General features: G+C 33.8%; 1 protein-coding gene across 4 annotated transcripts in view; it reads left to right on the plus strand.

Moving 5' to 3' along the window:
• The window catches only part of DGKB (diacylglycerol kinase beta), a 329,294-nt gene that overhangs the window by 100,376 nt on the left and 205,469 nt on the right, over window positions 1-23,449 (plus strand). For all 4 annotated transcript variants that reach the window (XM_031066802.1, XM_031066804.1, XM_031066805.1 and 1 more), the window contains 3 exons: window positions 3,563-3,661; window positions 14,806-14,922; window positions 19,426-19,499. In XM_031066802.1, coding sequence (XP_030922662.1) covers window positions 3,563-3,661; window positions 14,806-14,922; window positions 19,426-19,499 — 290 coding nt within the window. The remainder of the gene's footprint in view (window positions 1-3,562; window positions 3,662-14,805; window positions 14,923-19,425; window positions 19,500-23,449) is intronic.

The following is a 23,449-nucleotide window of genomic DNA, read 5'->3' on the forward strand; positions in this document are numbered from 1 at the left end:
ACACTGCCCTTATAAGTAGAGATCTTCATGCTAGAAGGAGCAATGCCAGTATTTCTGTTTCTAGCCAGGGCAGGATTTAAATCTAAATGGGCAGAGATTTCAGCCTTCTTCGCGTGTATTTGCTGGTTTTGCTGACATCATTATTATTATTGTTACGGAACAGCAGTTGTTTGTTCAGTGCTTTAAATAATAATATGAGACTGAGGCATTAGTGACTGTTTGTTTTAAACGGAGAAGTTTAGATGTTTTATGACATATTTTCTTAACACAAGAATACAAAATATGAAACATCATCAAAGAAAATAGATCCAGGATGCTTTCAGTGATATGTTATGATTACTTAAAAACAATGTTTTAGAAGAAAGCAAATATGTAGTCCAGATTGCTGTCAAAATTTGGATAATTTATGTAAAGAGTAAAACGCCCAATCCAAAATGTTTTGCATGTAGATAATTAAATCTAGGCAATGGCTATATGTGTTTAGCAAGAAAAATAAGAGTGTTCTGCTGTAGATATACAAGAGTTTATACCTGTATAATATGTGTATATCATTCAAGAAATATATATTGTATAACATATGTTGACTTCTAAAGTCAAAGGAAGTTGCAAATTCCATCTTTCCTCAGTAGAAATTATTTTCCCATCAGTTCATGTGGATCTGGACCAGATTTTAAAGGTCTTTCACTCCTCGAAGTTGTACATCAAGATGCAGAGGATTTTCATAAGATTTGTTATTCACTGAAGAAGTACTGAGGAATTATTTATGATTGAAATCACTCTAAAGAAAAATGCTAAATTCTTTTGAAAATATCTTGGGTGTTTTTGTGCTTATTTAAATGTCTAAATAACTGTCAAGGTTCCAATTAAAAATGGGTGCATGTTTTTTGACAGCTGAAGTTGAAAATGTTGGCACTAAGGTTTACAATTTTTCAGTTTATTTCCATCAGTAATTTAAAGGCCTTTTTTAAAGCAATTTTTTATTTTCAAATTAATTCAGAAATATTTATTTCTTTTTATAGATTCAGATGTGAATTAGACACAACTAAAAAATGAGTATTTTTAAATACTGCAAATTATACTTCAAACTCCTATTCACTTGCAATTCTCTTCACTTGATTTATTCTATTGCAATAGCTTCATTTTCTAAGAGTAATACCTTTATTACAGAAAAAGTGTTTTGAATTTCTAACAGATGTATGGTTTTTGAATGGATATTCTGAGGTTATATAATTATGATTACATCCTTCATGTGTTTTTCAACTCCTTGTACTGCACATTCACAGCTTATAATTGAAGGGGATGCTCTTTATTATGGAGCTAATTCTGAGCCTCTTTCATGCTTTTTAAATATCCTTACAACTTAATAAGGTCATTTCTGATGTCAGGTAACTGACTCAAGTCCCAAAATTTAGAAATGTTTTTCACTAAGGAGCCTTGTTATACTGACTTCTCACCCAAATCCATGATTTGGTTCTTCCATATAATTTGTAGTTCTGTAGATTCTTTTTCCCCTCATCTTCTCTCCAGCAAATACACTTTTTCCTGCTTTGCAGGTTTGTGGGTGAGATAATATTCTACAAGAGACAGGTTTAGGATAAGGGAGTTTTGGGGAAATGTATATAAAACCTGCTAAAATTTTTCTTTTTTTGAGATGCATGCGTATTATTTTATTTCTTTGTGTCAAAGTGTTATTTTCATTAAAGCTACGTTTCTTCTGCCTTTTGTTATTTGCTATGTGCCGATTCCGTTGTCAGAGATCAGCAGAGACTAATAAGAAGATTAAGCTTTTTTTTCCTAGATAAGTTTGCATGCCACTGAGTAGCAAAGCTGCTAATTACCACTGAATGTGTGAAGATACTTTTATTTGATGTAACATGGCCTGGTGTGCATTAATTATGGTACAAGTAGCCTTACCACTGAGGCAGAGAATTAGCATGACAAATGATTTAGATTACAGGGCTACCAAAATACCCTTACAATAAGGCTTTAATACTCAGAGTAAATCAAAACTCTTTAGACTTTTATTTTCTGTTGCTAAGCAACTGCCGAAAAAGGTAACTTTGCAGAATAAATGAATATGGACAAGGCTAATATTAGGTGCCATTCAGTTATAAATTCAGAAATGTCATGTCAAAATTAACTGTACAAGATAATTTTATGAAGACCATATTACCAATAAAGTTTATATATATATCAGCTGTTGGTACAATATTATTGTAGTTTTGATAGAGTTCATATGAGTTCATAAAACCATTTAAGGGAAAATGAGTCAGTCCTTGAAAAAATGTGATTTACAGATGCAGGCATTGAACTACAGGTTTTGTAACAGCTTTTCAACCTGTTGAACTAATACTGTATGCTACCTGTTATACTAGATAAATCACTTTTTAATAAGATTTTTTACCTCACAACTCCTGATATTTATTAGCCTGATTATTTTTCTTTACTGTAAATATACACCTTTTCAAAAATGTCCATCTCTAAGGGAAATGGATGCTATCTGAACACCTTAATGCATTTTATTGAATCTATACAAAGATAAAAATACAGAATAATTTAGATTGGAAAAGACCTTTATGATCATGAAATCCAGAAAAAGTAAACTTTCACAAAATTTACAATATTAATTTTATTTTATTCTATCTCTAATGATATGGTGAACTATACTAGTTAAATGTGAATGCTTTGCATGATCCAAGCACACAACTGTGCCTTTGTACTGTGTGCCTGAATATTTAGAGTCATTTGAATTGAGTTAAATTCTAAATTATGAACAGGAGCTCTTGATTGCTAATGCACAATATTTCATCATTTATCATTACTTGTTACCGTTTTATGTTCCTGTTATATGCACATTTGTCCATTCAGCCTCTGTAAAAAAATGGAAGTCAGCCAATGCTCTTCCTGTCAGCAGACCTGCGGATATTTTTTTGATGTTTTCAGAGTAGAACTATTGTCATTGCTTTCAAGAAAACTGGATGAATTCTAAGCATGAATTACAAAAAATAGGGTAGTTCCAGTTCCTCAGCAGTCAATGGAAGCCTGAAAACTGATTCAGTCAAGACCAAAATTTACTCAGTGAAGTTTAACATAGGATATTCCTGTGTTCTTCTCTTTTATTTGAATCCTTAGTGACTATCAGCTTTAGGAAGGAAGCAGAGTTACACCAATACTGCCAAAAGCTGCCTTGAATTACTCACTAGTAGTAGAACAGAAGTTCATGGCTCAGTGCAAGAAGCTCTCTCCTGAAATGAAGCTTTTGGTCACCAGTAACAGTATGCTGCTGTTAATGTATTGCTGTGCAATGTTCTTATTTTGTGTGCTGATCCACACATGCAATTTCCAAACTGAAATTGCATACATTAATCCATCATTCTTCACTTTAATACAAATATGTTAGTTTTGTCCATCCTAGGGAGCTTTCTACTACAGTATATTTTCTTTTCCTTCCAGAGCTTCAGTAATAATTAGGTTAATGAAACTCGTCCCCTCTAGGATGCCCATTTTCTTATGTTAATAGAAAAATGTCTAAGTTGAATCTTCATTTTCTGTCTTCATATAGTTACATAACAAGTGTGCTTCACATCTGAAACCTGAATGTGACTGTGGACCTTTGAAGGACCATATTTTGCCACCCACATCAATCTGCCCAGTAGTGTTGGTGAGTTGTTTGTCTGTTAATTTCAGATGTAATCCTCTCTCAAATGCAATGTTAAAATGCTGCTGGGACTGGCTGCCAGATATTTAACTGTTCACACAGGACTGTGTGAACCTTAAACACAATGTGAAATCCTGGCTGATGGGTTTATAGGTGTGTGTTTTACCCTCTACATATTGCATTTTCCTTCATGTGAGAATGAACCTTCTGTAGGGCGTATTATAACTGAAGCTGACTCAGGTTTTATCACTTACTCAGACTGTACTTACCAGAAACTGTATAGGCAGAACACTTCTACATTTTACATCTTTTATAGATCCAACTTCCCAGAATAATGAAGTTATTCTTATGGGCAGTTTTTGCTTGGGATGCATATTGTATATCTGCAATGCTGAGGTCTCTGATCTAAGCCGGAGGTTACCTAGAATGATGACACTGGTCTTGCAGTAAGCTATGCATCAACATTATAGTATATTTTATTCTGCAGTCGTGGACAGTAAATTTCTCTGTCCACAAAAACAATAACTCAATTCAATGAAAATAAAAATGCATGCTATGTGTAGGTTGTATAGAAAAGAGCTGACCATTTTATCATTAAAAAAAAGAGCTTGAGAATTAACTTATGTTTTCACATATTAAATTGGATATTTTATGCTGATGAAAGTCATAGCATCATCATATTCATAAGAGAAGGGATGAGTGGTCTTCTTTAAATATATTTCATAATAAGTGTAAAAATTGCTTGAACTCAAGAAAGTGTAATTTATTGAAAGGAGGCAAAAAAGAAAATATGCATCCTAATCTTAAATCAGTTGCTGATCATTAGGAATAATATTTGTGTCTATTGTAAATTACTTGTTTTCTAATTAATCCTTTTGGCTGTTTTGTTTATAAATCTGTTAAGGTAAAGATGTTAGACTTTGGCCCTCCACCTGTGTAAAGTGGGATTATTCCATTGCTCTCAATGAAACAGTCCAATGGAAACCTGCCTTTAATGTTTATTAAATATTTTAAATATTTTTTAAATCACAAAAGTGACTTTTTAGTTTGTCTCTATGGCATTTTTGTATTATCTGGACAAGTTCTGATTAATAGTTATAAAATATTATTTTAAGTTTGTTGGATGATTATATTCTGTATTACCTTATTTAATTTTCAGGATTTGAGGTCATACTTTAAAAGTTTGCATCTGGAAATTATGATTCTGTTATTGGACTATTGTTTTCAAACTAACGTTATTTTTCATTTGCCCTTGATATTAAAAGAATGAATCTTCAGCATGAAATTTTATCTTCAGTTATATTGGCATAACTACATTTTCTTTTCAGGAGAGGAAGAGGAATAGAGGAATTAAGATTTTTATTGCGCAATGGGTGTTTAGTTAAGTTGTTTAGAGGATATGTAGAACCACTCTAGAGCCAAGTCACCCTTGAATAGGTTTCTCTCCAAATTTTCAAGGCATAAGCAGAATTAAATATGTTTTCCTGTTTTGGAATCATGTTACTAACATGTAACACAAGACATATTTCAGCACAATTTATATTGTTTGGAATGGAAAATATATTTTGCTGTGATTTAAGGGGAACTTTATAATTTTGTAGTATATTTTTTCATCTAGTAGTTTCTTCCAAAAATGCATTAAAGTCCTGAATTTAGTTATGTTACAAATACTACCTTGCTGACCTAGCTAATAGTAATTTCTTCTGAAAGTGATTGGTTATAGTGTACATATGATTTGTATTAGTAATTTTTTAATTAGTGTCTCCCATTTCCTGTTATGGGGATTCCTTTTGAGAAATATAATACTTCAGTGCATGTGAGACCAGCATTCTCAATAAGAACAGCAAAACCAGTGAATATATTCTTGTGAAAGCTGTCTAACCATGCAAGTGTGTCTGTTAATAAAAATTGTGTGTTCAGACATACAGAGCTGACAATGCTTCCTTCACCCAGGTCACACATTTAATTTCAATGATCAGCTGAGCATTAATATTCTTGCAATGCTGTGTGTGTGTGTGTAAGGTAAATAAAAGCAGATAACCATAATGCTTGCTGTACCAGACATATCCTTGAGTATTTTGAGGTGTCAGAGAAGAATGTATTTTCTTGTCCCATAGGATATAAGGAAAATAGCAAGATGAAAAATCTTGTATCTTTGATCTCCTAAAAATGTTGGCCCTCCTTTCCACCTCTAACTTTGGAAGATTTCTTTCAGAAAACTGCAGAAATAATCTCAGAACAAGATGCCTTCTCCTAAGTTTTTCTTCAAGGGTACAGTCTAAATCCCTTCTCATCTTTTCTCTTTGGCAGAGCCAGAGACATTAATATTTTTTTCCTTTTTCATCCAGCATTTCTCATGTCTCATTTCTTCAGTTCTTGTGAAGTCCAGCCTCAACAATTTCTACACAGTTAACGGACTTTTTCACACATTTCATTTCACAGCACTGTATAGTATACCAGTGCTACCAAAATGATCTCAGCAGAGAAACTTTTAGTGGCTAGAGAGAGAACCAAAATGCCTTGTCATGTGAAAGTTAGATGGCTGGTGTAAGTTAAATAAAGGTCCTCCCGTCTTAAAAATGGCACAAAAATAGAGCTTTCTGAATGTTATTCTTAAATATGATAGGCTACATGGTCAGCTGTAAAAAAAAGATGGGGAAACTCATGTAGTTGATACTGTATGTATCATGAAAACATCACATCTGTCTAGATTCAGTGTCTTGTAAAGATTTTTCATATCTCACTGCATCAGTTTTAAATGTTTTAGTAAAATGTAGTCTGACAACTTTCATCCTTTTTACTTTTCTGTTTACTGTATACAAGGCTTGTTGTATGGTGACGTTTTTTGTTCAAGTTAAATGAGTTTTGTTATAAACGGTGTGCAGATCTCAAGTGATAGTCTTTTAATAGATGTCAGATACACTTTAATGTTACTCTCTTTTATTTCAGTAACATTTTAATTAATTCATACTGATTGAATAAATGTACATTGAGACTTGTTTCCTAATGAGGGTACATTTAGAGGAAAGGTTTTGCATCATTCTGATATCCTGTGGGTAATTATATTCTAATTATATGGTGGGGGGGAAAAAGTCTATAACTCAGTACTGATATTGTTCATTGGACCCAATTAATTACATGCACATAATGAAAGTTCATGATAAGGTTGACTGGCAGTGAGTTTAAAAATCTTTAACTCAATTGAATCCTAGCCTACCAGGAGTACAGAATTAGATCATAACCAGGTTTAAAACTGGGTATTGGAATGAGATGAGTGAGTAGTGAAGAAAGCAAGATTGGTCTCTGCTTATGAGATAGTTTCCCTCACCCTGTCCTTTTATAAGGCAGAAAGGGAAAAATGCTAGCATACGTTTTGTCTTTATTTCATGCCTTCCTTTACTTTACCCCATTTACTGATGAACATATAGGATGTTCTAATTTTTATTTATGTCTGTGGAAAAGTAATTAGATTTTCAATTTCCCACCAAAATAGACAGCCCTGGATGGTGACAAACCAACCAATAAAAGATTACTGTTTAATAAAATTTATTTCATAATGCATGATGATTTTGATTCTCCTGTTGTTTATGTGATTTTCAATGTGTGTTTTTCAATGGATTTTTTTCACTTAATTTCTAGCATTATTTTTTTTAAATTTTAATTAAAACATTTACTTGTGGAATAAAAATAAAATTAAGGAATAAATTGAAAAACATAAGGTACCCTGCTTACAACGTGAGCATTATTATATGACGAGTATCACTGTCCCCATAGTAATCAGTTTATTTCAAAGGTGGAGGCTCTGGTATAATATTGAACGTAAAGAATGAAAAAAAAAAATAAAAAACAGGGTTCATTTCTTTGTGTTTTGATATCCAACTTCATTGTTTTGCATTCTGTGAAAAATGGGTCATCATGATAAAAAGTTTGAAACAGTTTTTGTTTCTTTTGTCTTGTGAATGAATTTGACTTTTGTTTTGAGTAGTGAAGATGTTACAACATTTTAGGACAAAGTAATCTAAGCATAAATAAAATTTGGACTATATGTACAGACCTAAATTGCTATATATAAAATATGTAGAATTTTTATACATCATAATGCACATATATTTATGTACACAAATATAAAATACCCTCATAAGTCAAATTCACTTGACCTCTTATTTTAAAATATAGATGGCTGTACAGTTGGGGGGAGAAAACAGATATATCTGATTCCTTTGGTATTTTGTTATACAAAACCATGAATGTTCAAAAATGTTTTTTTAAAGTTCTATTTAGGCATGTAGAACAATATACACAGCAGATGACACATGTTTGAGATAGGAAATGTGCCTTATATTTAACTTATTCAATATGCATTATGACCTATAGTTTCAAACTTTTGGGTAAATATGGCAGGTATATTGACATTCTGACAAAAAGAAATACAGAATTAAAATTGAAAATACTGTTTTAAGAATTTTATTTCACTAATAGTATTTAGAGCACATAAAATAGCTATTGGCTATAATTGCAACATAGTTCAATAGATACTTTTTCCATGCCTGGTAGTATGTTTTACTAATGCTATTTTCCTGTGAGGTATGTAGACGTTATTCATATAGGAAAGCAGAGTTGTAGAGAGAGAGAAAGGGAATTAGCAGTGCCTGGTTGAAGAATGAGCTTTCTTAATGCCCTTTCCAGTTACTAATCCTAAAATGATTCTTCTGTTTTTATAATAGTAGAGATCAGTTTTAGCTCAGTTGAATCCTAGCTCAACGTGGAGCACAGAAAGTCAGTGCAGTGTGTAAGCATTTTATGAGCAACTCAATCCTTTGAAGTTGAGTACTAGCCTTATCGTGAGTTTCTGAACAAAGATACTATAAAAAAGTAGTTATTTGAATATATATGCTTGGAGGGGGGGGTTGAATTTAGATCTGGTTGTTGAATATTAAGTAATGACATATCAACTGAAAGAGATTTAAAAAACAAAACAAATCACTTTTTTGCTTCTCTATTGTGTTTCATATTGCAGCTTCAGTTCTCTGAGAATCTAAATCAGACTTGAAATATAATGGTGTCCTTATCTACGCTAAGAGCTTTTTCATTTCTTTGAAGTCAGAAGGAAATTAATAATTGCCCTGGAGGAAAATGTATCTTCCTAACTAATTAGCTGTTCGACAAACACAGTTCAATGTTGAAATAATAAGATGCTGATAAACTGAAATGGCAGCCATTCAATCATTGTAAGTTATATCTAGTTGCCTGCCCACAGCTCATCACTACTGTCTAAGTTTATTCCTTATGTCCTCTCCCACTGGAGTTTAATATGATTTTATTTTCAAAATTCTTTTCCAACACTTTAGTCTTTCTTGGAGAGTGTATATAATCAGCTGCTATAGCCCAAGCTGGAGTTGCAAATCCAGTTGAAGGTCTTGGACCATATATTGATGTGTGTATTGAATGGGTACAAGATGTAAGGCAAGTTGTCTACAGAAAACTGAAGGAACTAAGGCCAACATGCAAAATGAGAGACTTGATTGTGTTTTGATGTGTAATTCTTTACCTCTTTATTTAGACAAACTAAAAAAGGAGCACAAAGTATATTTATAAAGTTGCCATATAGTGATTCCTTGTTCAGAAGAAGGAACAATCAGCAGTTTTAGAAGTTATTCTTAAACGCATATTCTCCATTCCAGCCTTGTCTTGTTGGAGGTATTTTGGCTATCAGCATTATGGGTGACAAAAGCTTCCTTCTCAATGGTGTGATGTGATTTTTTCCTTTTTTTTTTTTTTTCCCTGAGCTGCAAATGCTTTTCTTAAGACAGCTCTCAGATTAATTAGAAGGATTAACTTTACTTTATAGTATGGGCATGTGCAGCTCACTGGACGGCATTTTTGCTGAGAATTGGTTAATAATCTTGTCCACAGGACGACTTTTAGCTTCTGCCTAGGGATTTAGAGCTGGGTATTGTGCTACAGCTCTATGAGCTTTCAAGACAGCATGATGTGGTGTTCTAATATAGGCTCTTTTGATTAGCACGCACTCAGAGCTGGAAATGTGGAGAATTTATAAAATAAATTATCAAAATGTTTTAGGTCATCTGAATCACTGTTACTTGGATGTGATATCTAATAGATACTACAGATAGATTGCATGCTGTGGTTTTGGCATAGTGGTGATGCGGATTTCTTTTACTTTTCAGGATTTTTGAATCTTAATTTTCTTTGGTCATTGTATAATTATGGACAGAAATTTCCTGGAATGGGAGTTTTGTAAGCAGGGTCTTGAGTGCCATATAGGTTTCCAAAATTACAGTCTAGTAGTACCTAATATTATTATGTCCTTAAAGATTCCTGTGTCATTAAATAAAATAACTCTAAGGAATCATGGAACAACTTTCCTTCAAGTTCCTTATAAAGAGCCCCAAAGCACCAGTTTGCTATTCAAGTCACATATTTAAATTTCATCTTGCAAACATTTGAGGATATCTTTACGTGGTATTGCATGCATTCCATCTGATCCTCTATGAAGATCTGGAGATCTAGAATAAGATTTTTTTAAACTTTTTAAGTGATTTTATTTTCTGCATAATAAGCTAAAAATATACTTCTCTCGTTACACAACTCCATGCCCAAGTAGGTTATATGTTTCATTTCAAAATATATATGATAAAAGAAGAAATTATCTTACAGAAGTAATCTCAGATTTTAAGCTGTCAAACTGTGTAATGGTATTAAGCATTTATTAATGAATTTGCAGTCCTATGTAATGTATAAGTAAATTGTTGTTTCATGTTATGAAATACATTGATTGAAATAATCTTGTGTAGGAAATAATCCAGAAAAAATATATTTGCAGTTATTGACTAAAAGGCAAGGTGAGAAAAAGCAGTTGTTGCTGTATTTCCCCTGGATTCCCTGTCAGCAGTTAAATTATAAAGAGGCAGCTCTTTAGTAACTATTCGTCTGTTTCCACTCTAACAGCTATGATAGAGTATGGTATTTCTAAATGTGAGTGTTTTGTGTAAAGGAAAAGATTCTACCTCTATATAAAGAAAGAGTATAAGCAACTTTTGAGGAATAATGATGTATAGCTTGTTAATTGTAACTATACAATTAGAAAAAGGCTTTTTAAACAAGATTCTTTGATTTGGATTAGAATTCAAAGACTTTGAAGATAAAATCAAAATGGCCCTCCAGGTATCAAGTATCTCTTTTGCTATTCAAAAGAATGAATAGCAGGTTTTCTAAGATTGTTAGCTGGTGCCAAAATGATCCCACATATAATTTCTAGAGTGTAAATTATGTAATACGACAGCCAGAACATCAGTCAAGTCCACTTGTGCAAAAGTGTAACAAAATATCATGCACGTTGTATTGTTAAGTGTAATTCTTCAAGGTAGCATTCCTTGTGCACCCCCTGTCCATGCCCTTTGCCATCCCAGCTGTTGGGTGCTGCAGCCTAACATTCTCTTTTTCCAACAGACGCTTCCCACTTTAGGAGGTTTGCTCCCTGAGGTGCGTAGCAGGAGGCATCCACGAACGCTCGAGTACTAACAGTTCATGATACTGTACATTCTTTCTGCTATGAAGTGCATTTTGGGGCTGAAAAAAAATCTGGAGATGATATTCTGGGTTATTATTTGGAAAGTCCTGTCTTATTTGTCAATTATTCTCTGATTTGGAATATGGAATAGATGCAATTGAGTAGTTCTCACCTGGCAGTGGTCTCCTAGGAGCTGACCTGAATGGTAGATGCTCCAGCTAATGAATATTGACTTCAAAGTGGGACTTCAGGGAGGAAAGTAAGGCATGAGAAGTGCAAAAAGGGGTGGAAAAAATTGTTGTGATAAGTTCTCTTTTGGAAGGTATGTGCTCTGGCACATGCCTTCCAAAAAGCTTCATTCTTTAAGCCATCAAAATGTACAATTGCTGTATTCAGTATCTCTGTCAACCTCATGCATGTTCACTAAACAAAATGTTTCACAGATACATTGATCATTTTGTATGCTTTATTTAGCAAGATATTAAAAATAGCACAACTGTTACAGACATATTTCTTAAATTGAAAGACAAATTTTTGCCTTTTATAAAACCATTTTTTCAATGCATGTGAAATTTTTCTTTACATTATTAGAAATTTTAGGCTGTTATCCATTCTTATCTTCTTCTGTTTTTATCTACTTCAGATTGTTTGCTTTTTGACACTCTCTGATATTTTAGTAATGTTTTAGTTCCCAAAACAAAGACACTTTAGGTCAGGCACAACTGGTATTTCATATATAAAAGAAAGGGTCTGCGCAAGAATATTTAAAAAAAAAAGAAGTGGTAAATTTTTTTGTGTTCCATTGACAGATTTATTCATTAGAATTGTTATGCAATTCATTACGTCATACAAACTAAGTCAAATCCTCACTAGTGGGACACATATCTAAAAATTATAGGCTATATAACTCTAGGAAATCTAGAATCTCTTGTCAGCTTCTTCAGAAAGGTTTTACAGAGCACTATTGATAGACATGGTGACATGTATTGTGGTCTTATATAAGATGGGTGGTATGAAATACTTTATTTGTACTTTCTTCAAAAATCATCAGTGAAGAAAGCAGAGTTTCAATGTTAATGAGACAAGCTATCCGTCTTTGATCATATTAACACTCTAGACACTTCTGTATCATATATTCTTTTTTCCTTTATGTTACCTGAGATACATGACCGGATCTTGTATTGTCTTTGTGAATCAAGCAATGGTTTTACTTACGGGATACAAAATATAAACTGGAGAAGGAATGGTAATGCAGCAGTCATAGGACTGATGCCAGCTGAGGTTATTTACTGCTATTTGTATCATGCTGCTGTTTGTATCACCCCAATATCCAAAACTTTGCTCTGGTTAATCCCTACTGTTTTGACTTGAGTCATTAGTAACAGTGGGTTTGGGCGTGGGTCTCAGCAGTGTATAAATACTTTTCCTCTAAATAGTGGCATGATATATGCAAGAAGATTTTTTGTGCCACACTTTATAAGTAGGCCTCTTTTGAACTTTTTTTTTAACCTCTCTAAATGTGCAAACTCAGTGTGCTGAGTCTGTTACTTTTGGTTAATTTTTTCTTTGAATTGTCACAAATGTGTCCTTTAGCTCGAGATTTTCCTGGACCTTTTCAAATTTTCTCTCCATCTCTGATTTTTGTTAGAAATTGCAATTTTACTAGCTTTTTCTCTGCTTTGCTGACATCTGATTTGGTTTTTGAAGATGTTGCAGTATTCATGAGTCAGATTTGGCTACAATGTAAAATCCTATTTAACAGAGTATGCTTTCTTTTTATAAAAAGTAGTGACTTTTAAGGATAATTATTCACAAAGTTGTTTAAAACCTCAAAGCAACTTAAGAAATTTGTAATGAAGTGTGAAGCTTCCTTTGTATGGAAGTATCTTACTTGCTGTCCTTGGGACTAACCAATCCATTGTGCAGGATGTTTTGTGTTCAAAAATTTTATTTTCTTTGAGTGCCTCATCCTGGTTCGACATTCTGAAAAAATAATCAAATAAGTAAGTGCAGAGCTGGTGATTTCTTAGGCAGTGATACATACAGTGTTTTTGTTTCTAAGGTTAAGGAGGAGGTGAATTGCTCTAATTGCTTCTGCTGTTTTCTCTTAAAGCAGTGACACTGCAGTCTAGAGTCTTGGATCTTGCCTTGCACCAACCAAGTTATTCAAAGCATCCAAGAGCTCTGCTCTAATCTCACTGCATACAGACAATAATGCAGATTCCCCTGTTTTTGTTTTGCTTGGTGTTTTTTGTTTGTTTTTTTTTTTTCTCAGTGGCATAGGGTTTTCCATTCTTTTATACAAAATGTGTATAAAAGGCTGTCCCAGTTCCCCCAAGCACTTAGCTACCCCAAAATAGCTTAGGATGACGTCGAACACTCTTTGCATCAGATCTGGACTGAGACTCTCTGTCAGTCTCACTTAAAGAAACTGAAGATGGTATAAGAACAGTCGGGGTCCACATTCATGTTAGAAGGTGCTGTATTAAGCTGGGAGTTACTCCCTTCCTGGCAGAATCTGTGTCAGTGCTTCTTAGCCGTAAAAACTGCTCCTGAAAGAGTTTCATGGATTAATTGCTACTACGGTCCCTAAGGCTTTATGGGAGGTAGCACAGTGGTGGGTTTGGCCTGGTATGAAATGTAAATGGTAACATTTAATGAACTTGTTACTGAGTGGAGTTGCAGGGGGTGCAGCAATGTCCTTCATGCTCCTTTTCTAGTGCAGCAGCTTTGTGCCAGCCCATTCCCATGGCTAGTTTAAAGCCTCCTTGTACTTGTGCAGAAAGAGGCTGGAGTGCAGTTGGGATTGGAGACACTGATTCTGTTTGATAAAAATCTGCTGTCTTAATTTATGGTGTATTTTTTGGACAACCTGAAAGGACATGCTGGGTGCAGTTCATAAATAGAATAAATGAGATGCAAAAAGTGAGAATACTTTTTTTCCATGCAGAGTTATCTGAAACGGCCTGGTAACAGTTGAAAATACAATTGCAACAATATAATACTGAGTTTTTCTCTTTCAAATAACCACCTCACTGTGCTGTGTATCAGCATCAAAAGTTGCCAACAGCTTAGAATCTGATGTAGATTCTGGTTTCCTTCTGATACAAAATATGTTTTATAAAAAGCTACTCAGCTAATTGATTATGTTTTATTTAGACTGGGTATATTTTGCCAAAGTGGTAAAGCACTCTGAAGCAGCCAACTTTTGCTAGCAGTCAGGATAAAATTTTGAAAAATTACTGATCTCTTATCAATGTGCTTATTAAACAATCAAGTATATTATATGATTGGCTTTCAGGTTTCAGAATGGCACCCTTGTAATGTCAGATTATCTTTTCACATCATTGCATTAATTTGTGTTGTGACTGCACACTTTTCATCCATCTATTGCCTAGTCATTATGGAATGTCCAGGCACATAGATAGATGTTATGTGAAGTGGCCAGACATTGTGTATTAACTTGATTGAGATCTCATTTTCATTAAAGCAGAGTCTGACATTACTTGCTAGTCAAAAAAACAACTTTGTGGAGGTACAGTCTCAGTTACAGTTGTATAGTTACAGTTGTATATATTATATAATGTGTTAAAATGGTCTGTTTTCTCTTTTCAAGGAAAGACAATCAACAGTGAAAAAAGAGAAGAGCTGCCCCCAGCAAATGAACAAACTGGGAGAACGGAACAAAATGCAAAGAGCAAATTCTGTCACTGTAGATGGACAAGGCCTTCAGGTGTGATTATTGTTATTTTAATATTAAGCAGATAATTTTAGGTATGAAGAGTGAAATATGTTTAAAGTGAAATATACGTTCACTCTTCTAATATTTCACTTTTATGTGATTAAAAAGTCAATAGGTAAATTCTTCCATTGGTTTGGGAATCCAGTGATACATATCTGCTTCTCATGTGATTGTTAGGATTTCCTAAGACAATAAGGGGGAGGGAAGACTAGCTCTAGAACACTTCTGTCATGGGGTGAATAGTTTACTTTGGTATCTGTTTACACATCATGCAATGTTGTGTAAATTTACATTATTAATCTAAGTCTGTCCTGATAATTGTTAACTGTTCTCATTTGGATCTGTTAATTAATGGGTGGAGTAAACTTCAAGGATGTTATTTATCCAGGTTTTTCGAAGTAGAGTATTTGGCATGTCAGTATTAACAGTGGTGAGAATCAATGTGTTTTCATTACTAGCAATATCTATAACAAAAATGGAAGTTTTTCTGCTTGAAAGAAAAAATCATGTGTGTGATGAGCTGTGTTATTTAAGGGTGGTAACTTAGAGGCATGCCTGAACTGCTGACTTGTTTCCCTTGAGATATGAGTAGTTTTGAGTGAAATCAATGTCCATATGCTGCTTTATGTCCTCAGGAGTTAAATTATCATCATGATAACAATGTGATAATCATTTAATATGCATAGTTTTCTGTTCCCTCTATCTTTTGATATGTTGCAGTTGGGCTTCAGTAAAAAGATTCCATTACCATTTATCAATTACTTTATGCCTCATAATTATTTCATCTTGTTGTGTCAGGATAGGGAGGTTTATTGTATTGTTTTGTGTTTTAGGTTAGTCAAACATTTTTGTTATGACAACCCAAAGAAGGGAAAAAAATCCAAACAAAACCTGAAAAACCTAAAACCTATCCAGTTACTTGGATGCTCCATTGATGCTATAGTTGATATTAGAGCAGTCATTGTCCATTACTTTCAAGAATCTCTTCCTGTACTTATCATTTTCACAGGCTTCATTGCTGCCCAGATCATCTGTGACAAAATATGAAGCAAAAAATGCTGGAGTCTTAATTGAGAGAAAGCTCAAGTTCTGTCTAATCAGTCACAGTGTGATTAATAAGTTTGTGCTAAAGGAAACACACAGTATTTTCTAACTTTTGGGTGATATCCCTGCAATTCCAGTGAGACAAAGTATTCTAGAGGAGCATCTTTGGCATCTCCTTTTGGTTGCAGCACCTTGCATCATTATGAATTTTGTTTTTTACTCTGAGAATTAGATTACTTATGCTCATAGTTTATTTTCTGGTATTTTTTGTCTCTATTTCCCACTCGTGATACTGCGCCTAGGATACAATACTTGGTCTACTCAAAACAGCAGCTTTTAGCACCATTAGCTCTTCAACACAAAACCTTAAATTATTATATGTTCTGCTTTCAGGTCATAAGATTTCCCCTCAGTTTTTTTTTTTTAGTGTGTTCCAGAACTTGTGTTCTCTCTTGTCTTTCCAAGATGAATCAAAAGCCTGCATTTCATCCTTGCTTTTCTTTGTGACTGCTAGAGACTAAGAAAAAGAGAGTGGGGACAAAGATGATAGCATTATTGTTGAATAGATTTGAGGTGTTTTTTGAAGTGCTCGGTGTTCTGTAATGACACATTTGTAATGTAGTCCATGACATGGTACCATGGTGATAACATTAGAAATAATTCTGCTGTTATGGCCCTAATTTGCTGATTATACTGTGGTCTTTGTTTTTCACAGATGGATTTAATTGGTTTTGAGTGGCAGGAATCCATCCTAGCATAAAATATTTAATTTTTGATTGGCATTAAAAATGATAACCTCTTGTGAATGTAATTGTTGTGAAGCCTGAGTGGCCTGAGTGGACTTTAGGGGTATCCTTCTGAAAGGATGGGATCAATGAGAATGTTAGGGATTTTTTTTCCTCACAGATTGTGTAATTTTCCAGCTCTTCTCACAAATATGTAAGATGCTATAAATATAACTGGCAGTTAATGTTAGGATTTTGCCCAAAGATGGTCTGGAGAAAACATTCTGTATCTGATCAAAGTATACTACTCTAATTCTCCCATATCTGGCAAGCTACTCTGTTTCTAATACTATGATTCTGCTGGCATGGTCTCATTTTAACAAAATCTTCAGTGAGCAAGGATTTTATTTCAGAAAACTTAATCAGTATTAATTATTAATTGCATTTGTTTATGATTAAAGATACAAGGTAAAAAAGCAAAGATCTTGATACTACTGCTGTTAGACCTCTGTTTTCAATATGGGAGAAACTATATAGAAGTGCTCCACCACTTTTTTCTTTTTATTTTTTTCTTTTTACTTTAAGTTACTTGTACTATAACATATGAAGATTGCCTTTAAGTCATGCTAGATTAGGGCTTGAAAATGTTCACTAACTTAGTCTAAATCTTTAGTTGCATTTCATTATATAAAAATACCGTATGTTATCTGGAAAAGTAACTTGGAAAAGCTGTAAAAATTTAATTAAAATTTATTTTGGAACCAAGTGGGATACAGACTAATTTAGTTATTAGAATTTTTTTTTTTGATGAGCCAAACACTTCTACTTGAAATAATCTCATTGAGTCTTGAAAGAAAAGGTTTAAAATAGAAAGTTCCATCACTTAGCTTTTGTTGAGAAAAAGATCAAGCCCGAACCTTTCTTCCATCAGACGGAGGGAGCAGATAACTTAGTGGCAGTGGAGGTCTGCACAACTTAAAGACAATTAATCATAGTTAAGCACATTCATCTTGCTTCTTTCTAGCTAACCAGCATAATGATCAGGATTATTATTTCTAATTAGAGGAAGTAATAGATCATGTATAACCTTAGGATGAGTCTCATTAATTAACCTGCGTCCTAAGGGATTTCAGTAGGTATTCCATCTCTGTCACAATGGGCACCATTGGTTTACACTTAGTTCACCGGAATAAACACCATGGGAATTGGCTAAATAACTAAAATTGATTAAAACAGTAGGTAAAAATTAAATATATGACAAACTTCACTGTATTCTGCTATTTGATGTATGTTTCAACACACAGCACTTTACTGTGCCAGGTGGTACCGAGTTGGTTTCATGATAAGCTTAATACCATTGAATTTGTGGACTTTTCCATTATTTTTTGTATGTATTGGAACAGATTTGATTCTTTTTTTTTGTGAAATCATGAATAGAGTTGACACACTACTGCCTAACATTTCCTACTAAAAGAAAAGTGCTTTTAGATGCCTTGTAGGGTTATATACCTATATCTCTAGTATGTCTCTAAAACTCCTTAACTATGATGTTTCTCAGGTTCTGCCTTAAATTACACTTTATGAAATTTTCAAATTTTGTTATTTCAGGAATTATGAATAAGGACTTTGAGCAAGGCCTTTCAATGCATCATTTTGAAATGCTGATGGTCCAAGCTTCGTCTCGGGAGTTGTTAGTGTTGACTTTGAACTCTAAATATACTTTCAAACATTTTGGAATTTATATAAGTATAGAAGCGATGCTTCTAAATATGAACAGTCTAGCTTCATGGTTTAAAGACCTGTATTAGACATCATCTGATGTAATTTTTTTATGTTCAAGTCTTTGGAGTAAAGGCAATGAACACACACATCTCAGAGTATCTGAAAATACAGACTAACCCTATTACTTAGAATGATGGTGTTAGTTTGTAAAGCTAAATATTAATATGAATGTATAAAATTTCCCATACACAAAATAATGTAAAAAAACCAATAATGCTATAAGTCATTATTTCCTTCCTTCCTTCTCATCAACATTCATTTCCTCAGACTTGCCTTTCTTCCTTATGGTTCCTCCTCTATCTTCTTAAGTTTTTAAGCTTTCTCAGGTGTTTTAAGGAATTCCTTAATATTATGGTTGCCATGTTGTAAAAAGTGTGTGATTTCATAATATATCAAATATTGTAGATATTCATTGTCATAATTTAAAAAAAAACCTGTTAATTTCAATTTTCCATTATAGCTATGGTTGACCTTCATAGTATATAATATAGTGTCATTTCTCACTCCAAAATACAGGTTAAGCTTTTTTCTTTTCCTTTTATTGAAGGAACTTACTGTCAGAGTAATTAATGCATTATTTGCATTTAAACTTTTCTTCTCTACTGATGTATGTATGTGTGTATATATATATATATATATACTAACAAGTATATATCTATATATAGAAAGATAGATTATGTGTGTATATACCTTAATATTTCAGTGGCATTATTGGTTAAAATGGCAACACAGCTGTTAAACAGACAGCATTAAAAGAGAAGTCACTTGCAATTCGTCGCAAATTAATGACGTGAGGATTATTGCAAATTATGGTATTGCTTCCAGCTGGATTACGTAGCATAACATAGAGTTTGCATTAAGCTTTTTGTTTTCTGTCTACTATAGGAAAAAATGAATGCAACACACAGCATTAATGAGTGGCTGTGTTATTCCCTTCTTTTAGATCACTCCAGTTCCAGGCACTCATCCACTTTTAGTTTTTGTCAATCCTAAAAGTGGTGGGAAACAAGGAGAAAGGTAAGGGTTTTTTTCTTTTTCTTTTTTTTTTTTTCTCTCTTTCTTGATTCTGGTCTGTGAAATGTTTTAAAATGAATTTTAGAAGTTTGTCTATGTGGAAAAAAATCCAAAATTTTATGTTGTTATTCCTCACAGTTGAACATCCTATATGTCTGTACCTATAAATTCTCCAGTTAAAAACAAGAGTTAGTTCTATAGAATAGTATTATTTCCAGTCAAAAAAAAGTAGCTATATTCAGTGCATGGGTTTGTGTGATGTGCGTGAAGATGTGAGTTGCCATATCTTGTATTAAAACTTTAAAGTGCTAACAGTTTTCTTTTAATCTGTGTAATGATTATACAGGCAGGTCAGTAGTTTAAGTTAGAAGCAGTATTCCATTTTTTAATGTATGATTTGCTTTTTATAGACTTAGTAGTAGAGGCTCTCAAGCCTCTTCATAAGATTTCCTTCAAAGAAACCTTTTGATTTCTGTAAATAGGAAGCATTCTAAAAATCCAGTTGAATTATTAGAGTCCAATCACACAAATTAAAGACATATTAATTTTACATATGTCAGTAATTACATTGATTTAAATTAAAATGTCTGAGTTTATTAGTTTAAGTGTTAATGTATCAGAGGTCTGATAAAGTAGTAAGGAGCATTCTCCTCCTACTCAGGCGGGAATGCTGAATTAGTTGCCTCCTAAATAGACTTTTCAGAGCATGTTTCAGGATTCCATATGCTAACAATGTGTTCATTTTTGACCATCCCATGAATCCCTAAATTATTATAGCCTAGTTCACAATGTCAGTGCTGTAACTTCACGTTCTTGAAAAAGATTATGGTCTTCTGGCCAGGATCCAGCTGAAGGTGACACCTGTGAATAATGGTGATATGGGTAACAAGAAGCAAAAAAGGAGGGATGCAGTGTGATTCTAAAGCCTGGAACCAAGCAAGTAAACTACAGTGGGTCAGCTTTCCCTACCTTCTCCACCATGTCTTCCTGTGCACCTGAAAGTATGCTGTCAGAGGGAACAAAATCCTGCGGAGTAGTTGTTAGGGTAATTCTTAGAGGTAGGGAGCATTAACCAAAACTGTATTTGAAGGCCTCTGAGAGAACTGGCTATCACTTGAGAGCTGATTATGTAATCCCTCGACTGGTATACCTAGATATCAGCTAGGTGTGTCAAAGGCAGTTAATGATCTAAAAGATTATTTCTAAGCAGTTTCAAGAACATGCCTTTGCAAATTGAACAAACCAGTGTGAGCCATCCTGAGTTTTCCTGTTTCAGCCACAGTAGCAGTGTGAGGCAGCCCTGGTCTGCTATGCAGTCAGGAATCTGGTGGAAGGTAATCTGCACTAGCACTCAGCTTGACTTTTTATAGTACCAATATGAAGTGAGTAGATCAGCGATCCAGTCTGCAATTATGTAGGTGAGAGGCAGGTTAGAGAGCTGCACTCACACAGTTAGTTATAGCTTAGAAACAATTTAATGAAATGCTGTTTCACAGCTTTCAGTTTCCAGCTCATAATTGGTCTCAAGTGTTACTATTTGAATGGGCTTAATGCAGCAGGGATGTCATTTAATGTTAGATATTCTCCAGGGTAAAAGCAAGTTTAAAATCTGATCCCCATCTCAAGCTCCTATTCCCCTTCATGTATTATAGTCTAACACTTCTCAGTTTATGTCAATGAAACTGTTACTGAGGCCAAGCAGATCATAGGAATTATTTGAATTTTAGAACTGGATGCCCTATACACACTTCATTCACTAGCACCATTATCCAGAAGTGTCATTACACAATTAAGTGTATAGCATGAGGGCAAGCAGGGTATAGTGAATTTTAAGAACCTCTTAAATTGGTTTTGATACCGCATGTACACAAAATGGTAAATTACATACTGATGTGTCAAGGTTGCACTCAATATATCTGTTTTAAGAGAAACACAACAAAAGGTCAACTGCACATATCTCAGGTCATTCACCATTAGGACATAATATCTCACAGTTAGATCTAAAGCCAGATTCAAAAAGGTTGAAGAAAGTCCACATATGGACTATTTCTTGAGAAGGGGTTTGCAGTCCATTTTTGAGTTGTCAATGTTTTATATCGATGCTAGGAGCAGAAATATAAGATAAGGATGCTAAGAGTGCCTATTAGTTTGAATATTCAATCTAAGTGATGAAAACATGCTCAGGGAGAAATATTATTGAAATTTTTTGTTTTCCTGGGTTTTATCTGTCTGCTTTACAGTCAGTAACCATAAGGAAATACCCATATATTCTCTACCCTCCAATTTTGTGGCAGTTATATGTTGTGGAAAGTAAAATCACAGGACATTTCAAGACATAAATTACTTTGCAAAATACACAGTTGTGGTGATTGACAGATTTCATCACAGTTGTAAGGGACCCACAAGGATCATCGAGTACAACTTTAAAGTAAATGGCATTCAAGTCAGGATTTGTGATTATTGCAACTTCTTAATCTGGTCAGGTGCTGAGAGGGTGGGACTAGAGGATACCTGTAACAAAAGTAAGGTTTTCCTCAGCAGTGAGGGGAAAAAAAAACAAACAACAAAGCAAAGCAAACCCACAACCTTCATTTTTGTAGAACAGAATTTCATTATCTTGATTCATTCAGATTAAGAAAATCTTCTACTGAAAATTATGCCTCAGTCTTTACTTAGGAGTCTTTGTATTTGAGAGGTCACAGCGAATGAAGACAAGATTTCTGATAGACTTTCATTGAACATGGAAAGATTATTGCAGATTTTCAAGTCTCTTGCATTCCCACAGTTCCCCATACAAGATTTTATGCCTTACCATATGGTAACCCAGCCCATTTTATTGTGTTTTTCTTGGAGAGAATTTATGCATACAGCTGAAAACCAGTTGAATAAATGCACACCCCCAGTAGTACATGGTCATTTCCTCTTCTATTTTGTAATTTTTCTCAAATCTCTCAAATGCAAAACTGAGGATCACTTAAAGGTGAAAGATGTTTGCTTCTTTAGTTTCAGTTTTTAAATGTTCAAACAGCGGCGTGTGGGGAAACAAACAGATATGTAGAAAAAGTGCATTCCGAACACAAAAATATGTTCTCTGCAACTATATCTTATTGATACATTTTGAAACTTTCATTATGTTGGAAATTCAGTTTTTCAGAATGTGTAGTGATAAATGTATTCTTCCTGAATAGGTTTCTGTTTTAAGGACCAGTGCTATGACTTTCAGATATAATTGCAAAATAAAGAATTATGACAATAGGCCTATTATATTTTCTTCCCAATTAGGAGCTTAATAATGGCCCATCATGTGACACTCCAGTGTATTTGCAGTTATTTGGACTTGAATTATTTTTAATAGACAATACATATGTTTATAATAGAATAAAAATATAAGTCAATCTTTATTAAGGAGAAAGTAGAAAAATAGAATTAAAGTTGATTAATTTAAGGCTTTCCTATACTAGAAATGGATTTTAACTGAGCATGAGACTGAATAGGAGTTCATCAAACCCAGGCAAGTGAATTCCTCAGGCTATATCACACCATAACATATTTTCAGTGGTTGTGCAGGAAATGGGCAGGTGCAGTTAATTTAATCCAAAAAACATCCATTTCATTCTAGGGCTATCGGTTTGGGATGTCTGTGTTTATGATCTGACTAGTCAAGGCAACAGTTTTCAGTAATCTGTGTATAAAATGTATATATATAGTACACCATTCACAAAATGGTTTCTTTCAACAGAAAGAATATACAAGCATGTAGTGCTTCTAAAAGCTGTTGTTAAGGGTAATGTTTCCCACATAAGAGTCCTTCTAAATCATGTTGTTGTTTTGCCATACTCATTACTTTGATTTCCACTTCCCCATTTTCCAGTTTATTTGCCTGACCAGAGGGTGAGTTTACACAATTGTTTCCTTGACAAATGTGCTGTTGGATGCACTGGAGATCAGCTTCC

This window comes from Geospiza fortis, unplaced genomic scaffold (genome assembly GCF_000277835.1).
Source record: "Geospiza fortis unplaced genomic scaffold, GeoFor_1.0 scaffold138, whole genome shotgun sequence".
NCBI classification, from domain to species: Eukaryota; Metazoa; Chordata; class Aves; order Passeriformes; family Thraupidae; genus Geospiza; species Geospiza fortis.